Here is a 15,365-nt window from a genome sequence, read left to right as displayed (position 1 = left end):
CTCCTTGGGAATCCTTGAATTCCTGTTGTTGAGCCTCGATCTTCACTGAGGGCCAGTCATCAACTGTTTAAGTGTTCAATTATCAATAAGCTGAAGTCTGTGGAAGGCCACAATGGCCCTGCTTTAAGTGGTTTGCTGCTTCCGCAGCTCACCACACTGTCTCTGCCTCCGCAGCTCACCACACTGTCTCTGCCTCCGCCGCCATCCCCCTTTTTGATTTTGAACCATGTAGTGTCTCCTTGCTCTGTTCTGACGACTGACTCTTGGTCCAAGTATAGGTTTCGCATTAGCACAATCAAATGTTCTGGGATTGCCATTCTTTTCAGAGTCAGCCACAGCTTGTTGTGATCCACACAATCAAAAGCCTTTGCATAGTCAATGAAGCACAGATAGACATTCTTCTCGTATTCTTTGCTTTCTGCCAAGATCCCTCTAACATTAGCTATAATACCCCTAGTACAACGACCTCTGCTAAATCCAGCCTGCACATCTGGCAGTTCTCTGTTGACATATTGCTCCAAACGTTTTTGGATAATTTTCAGCAGAATCTTGCTTGCATGTGATATTAATGATATTGTTTGATAATTCCCACACTCTGTTGGGTCACCTTTCTTTGGAATGGGAACAAATATCGATCTTTTCCAGTCAGTCAGCCAGGTGGCTGTCCTCCAGATTTCTTGTCACAACTTAGTAGGGTAGTGTCTGTTTGTTGAAATATGTCGATTGGTATGCCATCAACTCTGGAGCCTGGTTTTTTGCCAATTATGTCTTGCTTAAACTATTAGAGTTACAAACAAAACTGTCAGTTCATTGTCTTTGGGGAGACCACTGTTGTAATTGGCACAGCACTTGTCTGTCAGTTTGCTGTACTGAGATAACTTGTGGGGTGCTGTGATACTGAAAGCTATGCCACTGGTGTGTCAAATAACACAAGGTTGCCTATGGTGGACAGGTTTTAGTAGAGCTCCCAGATTAAGACAGACTAGGAAGCAGAACTGACCATCCACTTCTTAAATAATAAGAGGCCTCTGAAAACCCTATGAACAGAAGAGGAATGTAGGTAATTATAGTAGTAGCGGTAGAGCTCAGACTGGAAGTGAGTTGAAATGAGGAAAAAATAATATCTTAAGTGAATATTATGGAACTCTGGTGGTCTAGTGGTTAAGAAATTGTGTTGCCAACCCAAAAACAGGTAGTTTGAATCCACCAGCTATGCTGCTGGAGAAAGGGTAGCAATCTCCTCCTGTGCAATTTAGAGCCTCTGAAAAGGTCATCTGTGAGTCAGTTCTGACTTGACAACAATGAAGGTTTTTTTAAAGCTAATTATGAATATAAATTTATTATTTCTTTCATACAGAGCAGCTGTGGGGTGGGGGTAGCTGGAGGTGGGAGAGCTAGTCCGGGCTTACTCAGAGAAACTCTTCAAGGATTTACAATATGCCCTGGATAATCTTCATTAGGCCCCTCTAGTCTCCTATGGCCGCTGTGAGGACAAGACGCATGTTTACATGATTCAAGTGCTTGGGGGAGTCTGGGAAGGACTCTGAATCTGATGTGGTATTGTTCTTCCAGATGGGCTTTCTCCCACGAGGCAAGTGATCATCTTCCTACCACTCTGGGCCACAGAGTGGTTATTGGCGGTGGGCAGCACAATCAAAGATCCTGCCTTTGGTCCCAAGAGAACGGAAGGTACCTGCAGCCCTGTGCCCAGCCTCAGGAGTACTGTCCATACTGAACTCCTGTCAGACAGGGAAGGCCAGGGAACAGGCCAGCTGAAAGTAGAGATTTGGAAAAATTAGACTTTGATTTTAATTCAGTGTTTTTTCAAAAGGTGAAAATATAAAGAACACACGGCTGGGAGGAGTTATTCTAGAAATACCCAGTCAAGTTTCATTACAGAGTCAGGCCAGTTAAGAGAGGCATTTGTTAAGAGAGTGCTGTTCCTTAGAATGTTCTGTGACAATGGACATGTTGGTGCTGTGCTGTCCACTCTGGTGGCTGCTGAGCTCTAGAAATATGACTGATGCGAGGATGCACTGTCACCACGTTGGAATCAACTCAGGGCTGACCCTCCAGCAGGTTTCTGAGGGTATAAATCACGTAGGAAGAGACAGCTTATCTTTCTTGGGTGAATTCACAGGATTCGAACCACCAATAAGGAACTAGATTTTATATTTTATTAGATTTTAATTACGTAGTCAAAGTATATTTTCACAACCTTTCTAGAGTTTCCAGTGTGGCAGGTTCAAATCACAGACGTTTGCCATACTCCCATCACACAGCCCAGTCAGACATGCCTTCATGTGAGTGGAAACGCAGTCCAACACTGAGTGTTTCATATTTATCTAAAATATCATTTCCTGGCACTACCCTCATTTATATCATGGGATCTGTCCTACCCCATATCAAATATACTCAAACCCCCACCCCCTTAAACTTTAAGGCTCCCACCTGAGAAATTCCCAGCATCTGAGGACAGTGCCAGTTAGCTTACATTACAGTGCTACGAGCAATAACAGAGGCTGGGCAGAATCAGACCTACTGCTGGCTGCCTCTTTAGAGGGCCCATCTGATAGCATGGGCTTTGTAGTCTCGCACACTGCCGGGTCCCGGTTTTCATATTCAGACCTTGTCCATGATTCTCAGATCCCAATTACTAGTGCTACAATGGAAATGATGTTCTTATCAATTTTACCACTGAGGCTTTGAAAACCCCACTTACGTTTGGAAAAAAAATCTCTAAATTGGGGCCTTTCTAGTCATGAAGATTTGGGGGAATGAAAACGTCACCGGCCACTGTGCTGACAAAGCAGCAGCACTGTGTCTCCCGGTGGGGCCCCTGTACTCGGGCTGACCAACGGGAGGAGAAAAGAGGCTTTGTCAGGAGCAGATGTGCGGTGGGAGGCGCACGAAAGCAGAGCTGGTGAATGAAGCAGGTGCCACTTAGACCTCACTTTGCTGACTCCAACCACAACCTTGCCTTCATTCGATACTCTGCTCTTGGCAGGAGGGTGGAGGGAGCGTCGCACAGAAAGGAAGCATGTTTATCCTGTTCAAATTACAGCCTCAGCCAGGCTGCTGCTGCCACCACTGGGTTCTGTACATTCGCTTTTTACTAAGTAGATGATGGAGCTGGGCGTTGGGAAGTGAATCCCTGTATTTTACACGGGTAACCTGAGAGGCAGAGGGCCCCAAACCACAATGGCTGTGATGTGTAAGCTATTAGAGTTAATAGCAGTGCGCTGACATTCCTTCAAAATTGTAATGGATTCTTCTTTAAAAGAAGAGAGAAATCACTCTTACACAAGAACCTTAAAAAATGTCATTCTGTAATCGTTTTTCCTGTTGTGATATTCTGGTTCCTAAATGCACTGTGATTAATCTACTTTTTACGTGCTCAACTAAAATCCACTCTTCCTACCCATGGAGTCAATAGAAACGACTCCAATTAAACTTATGCAGACTCTGAATATGAAACCAGGGACCTCCGATGGCCACAGTGTTAAGAAGCTGTGTTGCAATCCCAAAGGCATGAGGTTTGAATCCACCAGCTGTTCCGCATGAGCAAGATGGACAGTCTCCTCCCGTGTGATTAACTGCCTCTGAAAGCCCACTGGAGGGTCAGCTACGGGTCAGTTCTGACTTGACGGTACGTAACAACATATATGAAACCAGAGCACTCTTCAGAGGCAAGGTCGGTGAAACTTCGTTTCACATATTTTAGGCATATTTTCAGGAGGAACCAGAGAGAGAGAGAGAGAGAGACTTCATGCTGGCAAAGGCAGAGGGTCAGTGCAAGGGAGGAAGCCCCTCAACGAGATGGACCGAAGCAGTGACTACCACAATGGGCTTGACCCTGACGGAGGTCCTGAGGATGACACAGGGCAGGTCGAGGTTCAGGTCTGTTGCTCACAGGGTCTCTTACGAGCCGCAGTGGACCCGGACTCAGCAGTACCTAACACTACCATCTCCACCCCATCACAGTGTAAGCTGCTGTCTTGGATATAAGGAGCTAGAATCATCTAAGATGAGACTCTATCAGTCAAAGACTGAAGACCTGTAACCTGGCCTAGGGGACACGGAAGGTGGGGAGAGGTGTGCTCACTGGTGGACATCTGCCTGGGTGGTCTACTAGATGGTGGACACCTTCCTGGGACTCTGTCCTGTAACTTCTCTAAGAGCCCTCTGCCTAGGCTGTTCCTGGCTCAGACTGCTGTCCTGGGGAAAGAAGAGTGCATGGGACCATCCGGTTCTATTCATTCAGACCAAGGACTAGATGAAGGAATGGCAATGTGACCTGACAGAGAATATTAATTCCCGCTGGCCCTGAGGAGGTGGAAAGTCAGAAGGTAACTCAGAAAGCAGTGTGCCTGCGACAGGGAGAACACCTCCAGGTCTGCGTGAAGACCGCGGTCACAGCTCCAATGAGCACGCAGAAGAGCCTGGGCAGTGGCTCCCTTCTCACAACGACTGCCCACTTCGGTTCTGCAGTCTCCAGGTAGCAGAGACTTCATGGGCACAGACAAAAATGTCCAAGGTTTGACCAGCTCTCCAGGTAGAGGTAGAGGGAGATGGTACAGTCCTTACTGATCTGCAGACTCTGCAAGGAGTAAGGTGAGCTGACACCCACTGGGAAGGACAGGGGCCGCTCAGAAGGTCAGCCTCCGTGCAGGAGGCAGAGGAACACGCTGAAGAACCGTGCTGACTGGCATCCACCGGCTGTGTGTCTGGTGAATGCAGGGAAGTACGGGGATGCCGGAAGTGAGCCTCACACAGAGCCTGCTCTGGCACATCTGGACACAGCTGCCTCCATAACCGAGGCGGGCTGGGGTGCAGGGGTTCTCAGCATGAGATTGGGCCCCCTTTTCCTTCAGTGGAAGGTGACTGAATCTTCCTAAAAATGTGGCCCCCCAGTGTTGAGAGGGCATCAGTGGAGATCAGTCCTCACCCCCTGAATGAGTGTTTAAGAACAGTAAGTGATGACAACAACAGAAGCAGCAGCAGCAGCAGTAAACACGGCTGCTCCCAACATTTCAGGTACCAACCAGCTGAAAATTCCCTCTGTGACCCTCCAAGTCAGTGCTGTCAGCACAGGACCCTGTGGAGTTAGGGCTGTCAATTCCCTTTGGGAGCTATTCTGAAGACATTTAAGTATATAAAATTTAGTTGGTGACAAGATACACAACGAGCATATCTAGTCATAACTTGTATATTAAGACCCTGCAGTAACTCTAGCCACACTCTGTCTATTCCATCATCACCCACACTGTTTCATCACCACTAACGGAAGGCATCCTGGACCACAAGAGTCTTGATGAGGGTACGAGAGGATGCGATCCACTATGGAAGACTCACTTCCTGGGGATTCCTGTCCCTCCTCCACTCGATGTCTTGGAAAGTGCTGGGTGTCCACTGGGCAGAGAGCCCATCATGCTTCTCTGTGCTCCCCAGTCCTTGGCAGCAGCCATGTTTCATGGGAAAACCTGGCGTCCACCCAACAATAACCATTCCTTTCAGCCCCATGACAATCAGGCTGCGGGCAACCCGATTCTTTTAGGGAGTCATGCTAACCCGGTAGTGCTTCTGGCCTGTGGATGCTTGTGACAGATGAGAACCTGGCACTCAGGGGTTTAAGTGGAATAGGTAAGTGGTTCAGGTCATGAAAAGACCAGGTAGTCTCCCCTGTGCAGGGCTCTGCAAGCGCATAAAAATAGGCCGGGGCTCCCTGCACCTCCTGCCCAGCTGCTCACTGGTGGAGGATTACTGCAGTCACATGGGCTGCGTTTTAGCAAAGCTGGGCGCCTGTGAGCCAAGAAGGTCACGGGGAGACATGGCTCAGAAGTCTCTGTGCTGCCCTCCCCTGTCCCTGTGAGGAGGGGACACAACTTGCAGAAGAGACACTGCTTACTTGAAAGCCAGTCCACTGAACTGAGCGGTGGGCCATGCGCTCCATCAGGACTCCTTTGCCAGCAGACACTAGCTACGTGTGGCTATGTGAAGTGAAATGAAAATGAAATTTTCATAAAATTCAGGTGCTTAGGCCATGTGTACCTAGTGGGTTATTTAAAATGTGGCCAATATGACTGAAGAACTGAATTTTTAATTGACATTAATTTACAGTGAAACAAAACTAAGAATAGGTAATGCTTCAGCTTGTTTCAACTGAGATCATTCTAGATCTCAGGTTTCCTACAAATGCCCTTAGCAATAAGAGGGTCGGTCAACGAAGGGCCACTTGTGGGAGGGTGGCCTAAAACCCACAGCTGCCACAAGCTCTGCTCTTCAGGGATTTTCCTAAGAGTCTCGCATCCTGGGACCTCAAATAAAAGCTCCTATCGTCTAGTCCCAGAAGGCCTGAATTTACCACCTTTGTATTAAAAGTACAAACACATAGACTAAAGAATAAAAAAGTTTAAGTACAACAAAACCAAAAGTACAAATACCATCACAGAATGCAACTGTACCTAGAAATGTACTGTCCTTTTTACTTTCAATACTGAGGGGAAAAAGAGATTCTGCGCATGCCAGCAGGATGGCGGGGCTTACTTACACTAGTCTTGTGTGCTGTGGAGATCATGCATTTGTGAGGATGATGAAAACAGGGGTTCATGTGAACAGTGTGAGGTGTCAGGCACTGTGCTAAGCCGTTTAGAGGCATTGTCCTGTTTCTAGGACTCGTGTCATTTGAGTCTGCCCTATTAGTATCCCAAGTTTCTGGCGAGAGTTTAGAGGAGGCGAACTTGCTAGCCTAAGATGACAGAGGTTGGGAGGGGCCCTGCTTCTAGAGAGCCTCCTGGCTTCTTTCCCTTCTTAATCTCACAGCTACACCAGATCCTTACAAATTTCACAGGCCCTTCTCATCTCTTTCTATGGAAGAGATTCTTAACCTTTTGGGGAAGAGATCAGGGTGGGAAGATCAGAGTCTCTGATCTGTCACTGATCAAAGGTATGGATCCCAGAAAAACACAAGTATTTTTGTAGAGTGTTACTCAGGGTCCATGGACTGCTAGGTTGAGGGCGCTGTAAGGGTCCTTTGATAATACAGACCAGCAAGGTTTCCCTGGACATTGAACACAGTGCTGTCTCCTGTGCGGACCTGCTGCTCCTGGTCTCTGCAGAACAGGAATCTGCCCCCAGGTGCTCACATTAGGACCCACCTAAGTGCCCTGCCCCATCTCAGACTCACGTTTCCATCATTATCTACACGTTTTCCTTTTATCCTTCTTGCTAAAAAGTTCCTTTTTGTTTTTTTAAAAAAAGATGTTTAGCCTGGAGACATGCTCCCCAGAGTGGGCTGTACCACTTCTCCCCATGCCCGCCCCAACTATTTATTTCTTATTGTGTGCAGGTGGGGGTGGGGCCGGGCCTCCTGCCATCCTGCCACCTCCGCCTATGTTGTAACCAGTTCTCCGTACTTAATAAAAGTGCGTGTGACAGCAAAAAAAAAAAAAAAGATGTTTAACTAGAGAAGCATATGTGTTTTCAAATCTTTAGTAAGGGAAAAGAAAACAGGAATATAAAAAGGCAAAGGTAATTTTAGTGTGCAGAGATGACAGCAGGATTTGGTTTCTCAAAGAAATTTTAAAATGGATTTTGTTAGATGTGGCAAGTGGAATAGGTGGTAATACACTTGTTTATAGTATAACAAGGGTGAGTGGGGGTCTTTCTGTTCTGGGGAATTTTATGTAGAAGAATTTTTTTTTTTAAATTTACTTGCCACTAGGCCACCAGAGCTCCCTTATGTAGAAGAATTTTAAGAGAACCTCAATGAAAGCACTTGAACTTTATAGGGAGCTCTGGTGGCCTAATGGCAAGAAGCTGCATTGCAGTCCCAAAGGCACACGGTTTGAATCCACCAGATGCTCTGCTGGAGATGGAGGGCAATCTCCTCCTGTACCAGTTGAATCTGATTTGAAGGTACACTACAAACTTCCACCTCAAAACAAACAAACCACTTAAAACCTAAGCAGTAAGACCAGTGTCAGAACCAGGCCAGGCCAGGTAGCTCACTGAAGAGAACACAAGGGTGTGGTATCTTCCTTGCCCCCCGCCCCCAAATTGTGCTGTTTATTTCTGTACAATGTGGTGCCCTATCATCAGCTTTCATTCTTAAAGACTTGGCCCTCCAGCCCACAGACCCTCCCTTTCAGGGTATGCAGACGCAGTGGCCCTATGCCTCCACCAGAGCAGCCACGGCAGTGGCTGAGACTGAGGCTGTGTGTCAGGCCAAGGGACAGAAGCATCCTGGGAAATCCCTACAGTGTCCCAATCAGGAGCAGGAGGCAGGACTAAGGATGGCCTCAGTGAGAAAGCATGGGGAGCAAATGAGCCAGCTGGCCTGCTCCGGGCAGAAACCTCCACTCTCCTGGGCCTTCCCACACACTCCCAGCCCTGACCCTCAGGACCGAGCTCCTTAAGAGGGGTCACGAGCCTGAAGGGCCAGGGCACAGGCTGCGATGTCCAGTGACGTTACTTCCATCTGAATACAACCCACTTCCTCCCAACTGCCTCTGATTCGAAATAGCATCCTTTTGTGAAAGAAAATGAAAAGAAGACATGCTCTCTACTGAAAGATGGTTTGCTCACCGAAAATACTGCAGTTTGACAGCCAGCTGACAACTGATGCTGTGAATTCTGCAAGTGCAGAAACGCAGGGACCTGTGGCCTCCCCCAGGAAGAAGCCTCTGCATCTTAGTCTTTACATTCAACAAAACCATGAAATTGCATCCTAAGGGTCTAAAACACTTAGTCATCTTTTTATAAAAGAACCCAAGTGAAATACAGCTAAGCTAGCGTCCAAGAAGTCCCTTCAGTGCTGGGTACAGTAGTCCAGAAAAAGAAAGGAGAGCCTTCGGAGTACAAGGTCCTTGTTGGGTCTGTCTCAGGGACCCAAAACTTACTTCTGCAAGCTCAGGTATGGAACACACTCTGCCACAGCACACCGCCTCACACCCTTACACTTTCTCCTGCTCCTCCCACTGGGCACTGAACTTGACTGAGGTCCACCTAAGCTGGCCTTCCATACTGAGAGTCAGTCCAGAAGATGCTGAAACTCTTTCTGCCTCAGATTTGAACACTATCCAAAATGCTCTTAGAAGAGCTCTTTGCTAGTAGGACATTTCTTTAAACCAAACTCTGAAATCTGGGCTGTATTCTTTTTCCCAGTAGTATCCATTTCCTAGTTAGTTCTATGCCCACAAACAACACTTGTTCTGTTATCATCTAGTTTTTCCCGCTAATAACCTTGGTCTGCTGGCATCACAAGCTTGTCACCATTGAGTGACAAGTAGGGGCTAAAGGACTCCATCTGAAAGAAAAACGGGAAACCTCCCCCAAGTCTGGCCAGATACCAAACCTACTGGTTAGCTGAGGAAGCTGGTTCCAGGTCCAGAGCACGTCCTACAGAGCGCTGGGTAAATGTGTTAGGAGACAGATGTTGTATCAGCAAACTTAGATTCATTCTCTAGGGTCCCAAGAAGCAGATGAAATGTTTAAGAGACTCATACAGACTCTCAGAGAATGGGCCTGACCTTTGTCTTGACCAGTTTTCTTTTTTTTTTTTTCAGTTTTCTTTTTTAAATTTTATTATTATTATTTTTTTTTTCTGTGTGTATATACCACCAAATCAGATCTGACTGGTACAGGAGGAGACTGTCCCTCCTCCAGCAAAGCATCTGGTGGATTCATACCGCACACCTCTCGGATTGCAGTGCAGCTTCTTGCACTGGGCTACCAGAGCTCGCCTTGACCAGCTTTTTCTGAGGCACTTCCCCAGCAGCTGAGGTGCTGGAAGTGACCCTTAGCATCTGCTGAGTGGAGCCAAAGAGTGGGGCTGGAGCTGTGCATTCCTTCCACCAGATTTCTATGAACTAGTTTCTCTTTTGTTTTTCTCAGAGAGGTGACAACATCCAGGAAGTCAATGAGCTGGGAGAGAACGCACGGTGGCAGCACGTGATGTGAAACACAGGGGTGTTTAGTGAAGGGACAAGTACTGGAAGGAAGACCCACAGGAAAGCATCTTCCTCTGAGCCTGCTGCCAGCCCTGTGGATGCGGGAGACAGTGCTGCCCTAGGAGAGGATAGGAGTATGACTGATGGGAGATGGAACGACAAAACGTGCCCAACAAGATGGTAAAGCCTGCCCCCCCCCCCATCCTCACACGACCCCAACAACTCCCGTCCCAGTAAAGCAATCACTTTTCAAATAACCAATTCAATTAGGTAGCCACTGTCCTGGCCTTTCTTTCAGAAAGCCCTAAGTCTATTAGTGAACGGAACTAGAGGCTCTTAGAATATTCCTAGGCCTCAACTGCCTACAAGTAAAGAACGACTCCAATCAAAGCTCAAGCTCTTTCTGAAGGCTTTGCTGTCAGTCACACCACGAAGGTTTAAGTAGAAACAGGGAAGAAATTCAATAAAATATATATGCTTTCTTACCATTAGCATCTTGGACTCCAGTAAGTGCTCCAACAGCTGCTGCGGTTTCCCCAGACAGGACGATCTGTCCCCCCCCTTGTAAGGTGGCCTCAGCCAGCGTGGCAACGGCATGGGCGGCAGCTTCACTGTGGGCACAAGGGTAGGACAGGATGTGTAAGAAGAGTGAAAGGAGAGCCCCGTGGCAGACTAACGACCCCCTCCACCTTCCCGATCGCGAGCAACCCGGAGCTTATGAGCCAACCTGCACATACGTGACACTAGTTGATAATGGACTGAGCCAGTAGTGATGGTCAAATGATAACCACAACTAGTGAGAGAAATCCAGTCTTACATATTTGCAAAACTAACGCGCCCTTCCTTAAGCCCAGAAAGTGGCGCCTGAGCAGAGAGGCACTCATCCCCAGCACCTCCTTTTCTGCATCAGCCGAGCGCCCGACACCCCACTGGAAGCTCTGACCCACGATCCACGCGCAACACAAAGGCCACTGTGGCTGTTAATCATGATGCTGGTGTTTTCTCTTTTCTCTTAGGGTAACATAACGCGGAGAGGCTAATATGAGGAGGCAGCAGCCCAACACTAGTTAACCAAATAATATAATACCAAATATAACCAAATATATAATACCAAATAATAACAATTTGGCAGACATGCTTCTTTTTCATACACACAGTAAGGGGCAGCTAACAGTCAGAAAAGCTTCGCTCTTCCCTGCTTCACTGCACATGCAGGGAAGAGCTAAGCTGAAAACTTAAGATTCTCACTGGAAGCCCAAACTCCTTGACTTCTCAAGCAGCGAAATACTAAACCTCCCTTCACTGTGGAGCAAATGATTTAAAGAGAAGGCGACTAACCATCTGTTTAATGAAAAAGGAGCCTATTCTAAGCATCTCCCACATTTTTTTCTTTCCCCTCATCAATCCTTTTCTTGAAACCTATTTATTTACCCATCTTTATTGATCTTATGATGCTACAAACTGTCAAGTATACTAATACTGTGCCAGCTAAAAAGAAAATTTTCTGGAAATTAGAATTAAATTTCAGAGACACTAAAATACTAGGGATAAAAAGAGATACATTTGGTATCTCTCCTTGGAAGGTATCAGGTGCTGGCTTGTACTGACGCATGGCTGTGGAGAAGCCAGGGCAGTGCCATGCAGTTCGGCAGAGGGGACAAAGGCTGATCCTATCAGTCACTGCCGCAGCTCAGCTCCAATCCACGGGGCTGTGGGCGGCCATCTTTAGTCAGCAGCATGGCTGTGAGGCTGCGTGTCGAGATATATATATATAAAATTTAGAAATATCACACAGAGAGAAGCACAACTTTAAACAAATAATTAGGATCAGATTTATACCTATAGTTTTATAGGTTGCTTTTTTCATTTACTAATCTATTTCCTTATGTAAATTATTTTGTCATTTATATAAATGGCAAACCCAACCTGTTGAATTTTCCTTTTCAAGTCATGTAGGTGTGGTAACTGCTTCTATGTTGAAGAAACAATTTCATTTTCAGGCACCACCTGATTTAGTTCAAGGTCATAATTACATATTTTAAATTTATTTCCATATTCAAATTGTGGGCTAGGATTCAGGTTCAGTAAAATGTTGAAAAGACTCCAGGGCTGACACGCTGTCCACATACAAGATGAGACCATGACTGATGCCAAAATGCACACTTCTCAGAGACTGTGGCCCACGGTTGTCACCACACAGTAGCTGTCATGTGAACTCTAAGCAAAAGAGGGCACTTGATTTCTACAGTTATTAGGGAGTTTTAGCGGCTTAGTGGGTAAGGAGTTGAGCTGTCAATGCAGAGGCGGGTAGTTCAAATCCACCAGCTTCTCCAAGGGAGAAAGATGGGCAATCTCTTTCTGTACAATTTTAACCCTCTGAAAACCTGCTAGAGGGCCAGCTATAAGTCCATTTGACTGGACAGTAATGAGAGAGACCAAGGTTATCTGTCACATTTTTACATGATAAATTTCAAAGTACTTAAGAATTTACCAGACAGTTGAAGAAATAATTACCCAATTTCTTACTTTTTAATATTTTCTAAGAAATGTGTTAATAAATAATAATAAATTTAAAAAAATATTTCATCTATGACCTGACCTTTCATGGAGAACTGAAAAGTACATTTTCCCTGGAGGCAGTTCAATGGTGGTTTGGAGCAAAAAGCCGGCACAGCAAGTGTTTATCTGGAAATAAGAGTCCCTGCTCTTTGGGACCCCATGACTGCTGGGCACCCTGTTGCCCGGGCACAGCTTCTCCTCTGTGACGGAGCTGTGCTGCTCTGTTCTTACCGGCTCACTTTGTGATCCTTCACCTCTTTTCTGAAAGCACAAATTTACTACTCCTTTTGTACTCATTAATACAGATGCTGATTTTTTAATGGCAAGCCTCTCTAGGTTGTTATAAAGCCAGCAGAGGCTAAAGGCTGTTGTGCCAGGGCCTCTGGGCCAAGCTTTTACCAGCACAGCTCAAAGCAGGTTTGTCCTGCATGTGTCCTAATCTCTGTCCCCTCCCAGATGCGGAGCCTCTGCCTCCAGTCCCCACCTGCTATTGCACTCAGCCTCTCGCCGCGCCCCCCATCCCTCGCCCCAATACACACACACTGTTTACGGTGTGCAAGGCAGCAGGTGATGACCAGGGACCCAGGTCTGCTCGACCTGGACCTGAGACTGAGGCAGGCGGCAATGGGCCCAACTGCCAAATCAGTTACCACAGGGACAAGGGCCCACATTCAGCGTTTCACAAAGACAAGTTCTGCGGAGGCTGGGAGTGTGTGGGAGAAAGTGTACCAGCGGCCTCATTCCACACAGCTGCACACACCTTGGGCTTCTGTCTTATAGCAAGGCCAGGCGACTAAAGCAACAGTCAGGACTACCTCGAAGCCTGCTGGAGTCTAGTCTCCAGACCTTTCCGGGCCAAGCTGGGCCTCCTCAACCCACAGAGGCAGCAGTGCCTCCCGGACGAGCTGATTGCAAACAAGTTTCAACACCTTACTCCTCCTCCAGGCCACACTGAACCACATGCTCCTTCCTTTGGAGTAAACAGTGCAGCCACCTCAGCTGCAGGAGTTTGCTAACAAGCCCCGTGGGGAAACCATTACCCTCCCGGCTCTCCCAGCAAAGGGAGCCTGACTGTGCCTCATATTTTCCACTATGTTCAGGGTCCCCAGGACACTGACATGCATTGGAACAGCCGAGGTGCTGCCTAGAAGCTGCAATCAAATCAAAGTCTGAAGGTTTCCATGGCAGCCTGCTGGGTCCCTGTCTTCAGTGTGGAGGGAGGGTCTCAATCTGCCTGTGCCTTTCGGGGGTTTATCTGGGTATTTTTCTCAAAGGAAGAAGTGGAACAGAATCAAAGTGTAAGCAACGAATAAGACTTTGCTGTGACTGCAAGACAATAGGCTGCAGCAGCCCAGGGTGGCTCACCGGCTCACTGGGTAACTCAGAGCTCAGAGTGTGGCTCAGTTCTCAGTAGTTCAGGTCACACTTCCTTCCTGCCTTTTTCTCACCATTCTTCATTTCCAAGGCATGCCTGGACTGCCTCTTCCTAACTGGTCTTCTCTTTCTAATATTGTTTCACTGCAATCAATTCTGAGTAGACCAATTTAAAAATAGCATTTAAATGACAATAAAAAAAAAGATAATTTGTAAAATGCTAACTACAGGCCAGGCACGTTTGATAAGAGATTTAAATACAGAATCCTTTCATTCTGTGACAGGTCCTAGATTCATTACAATGATGGGGAAACTGAGGCTCAGGAGGTTGCTTTTCAAGATCAAATGGCCAGTTAAGTAGCATGATGAGATTCCAACCTGGGCTAGCGACCTCAGAACCTACTGCTCAGCCAGCATGCTCTGTTGCTTCGTGTGAATCTTTCAGGCACAAACCTCACCATGACCCTCTAATAACAGTCACGTCCAATAGAAATTTTAGCTGATTAATCTTCTAGGGGAGTGATCCTCTTTTCTGAATTTCTACAATGTTTGTCATCTGTCTAATTCAACAGTGAGTTAAACTGAGTAATACTGTAGGCAAAGTGTTTTACTTTAAATCGGTCTCCCCAATAGGAGAATAATTTTCCTGAAAGCAGAGAGTATATCTTACTCTATGACCCCAGACCTCCATTCACAGCCTTCCCTAGTAAAATAAGTACAACTGACTATCTAAGATTAGTAACTTGTTGTTAGGTGTCATCAAGTCAGCTATGACTCCGAGTGGCCCTATGAACGAGAGTCAACACCTTTCCCTATGCTACACCGCTCTCATCATTTTCACCCCGCTCAAGCCCACTGTCAGGCTCACTTTGTCAATCCATCTCACTGAGGCACTTACTCTTTTCTTTGCAATCTCCACCTTTCCCAGCATAATTTCTTCTTCCAAAGACTGGCCCTTCCTGGAGACATGCTCTAAGGATCTGAGACAAAGTTTCACATCCCTGCCTCAAAGGAGTACCCTGGTTGAACTTCTTTCAAGGCAGATTCGATTGTACGTTTGGCAGCCCGTGGGATATTCAATACTCTCTGCCAACACGACAATACAAAGGCATAGATTCTTTGGTCATTCTTATTCACTGTCCAACTTTCAGATTCATCTGGTGCAACTGAAAATACCACAGTGCTTCTGAGCTTTGAGTGGTGTTGGAGAAGAGCACTGAACATCCCATGGACAGCCAAGAGAACAAATAGCTGTCTTGGAGAGGGTGCAGCCAGAGTGCTCTTTGGAGGCAAGAATGAATGATGAGTCTTCGCCTCACATACTGTGGGCATGTTGCTAGAAGAGGCTATTCCTTGGAGAAGGACATGATGTTGGGAAGGGTGGAGGGTAGGTGAAGGAGAGGAACATCCTCAACCAGGTGGACTGACACGGTGACTACTGAGATGGGCTGTTGTGTGCCAGGAAGTGTGAGGATGGTGCAG

At 46.8% G+C, this 15,365-nt stretch overlaps 1 protein-coding gene across 1 annotated transcript in view; it reads right to left on the bottom strand.

Moving 5' to 3' along the window:
* The window catches only part of NRF1 (nuclear respiratory factor 1), a 66,505-nt gene that overhangs the window by 15,383 nt on the left and 35,757 nt on the right, over positions 1 to 15,365 (bottom strand). The window contains exon 9 of the mRNA XM_006887119.1: positions 10,437 to 10,561. Coding sequence (XP_006887181.1) covers positions 10,437 to 10,561 — 125 coding nt within the window. The remainder of the gene's footprint in view (positions 1 to 10,436; positions 10,562 to 15,365) is intronic.

The sequence above is a fragment of the Elephantulus edwardii genome, unplaced genomic scaffold, assembly GCF_000299155.1.
Source record: "Elephantulus edwardii isolate Elephantulus edwardi_28Jun2011 unplaced genomic scaffold, EleEdw1.0 scaffold00055, whole genome shotgun sequence".
Lineage (NCBI taxonomy): Eukaryota > Metazoa > Chordata > Mammalia > Macroscelidea > Macroscelididae > Elephantulus > Elephantulus edwardii.
Note: the sequence above shows the minus strand (reverse complement) of the source record. Positions and strands in the feature narration are given on the sequence as shown.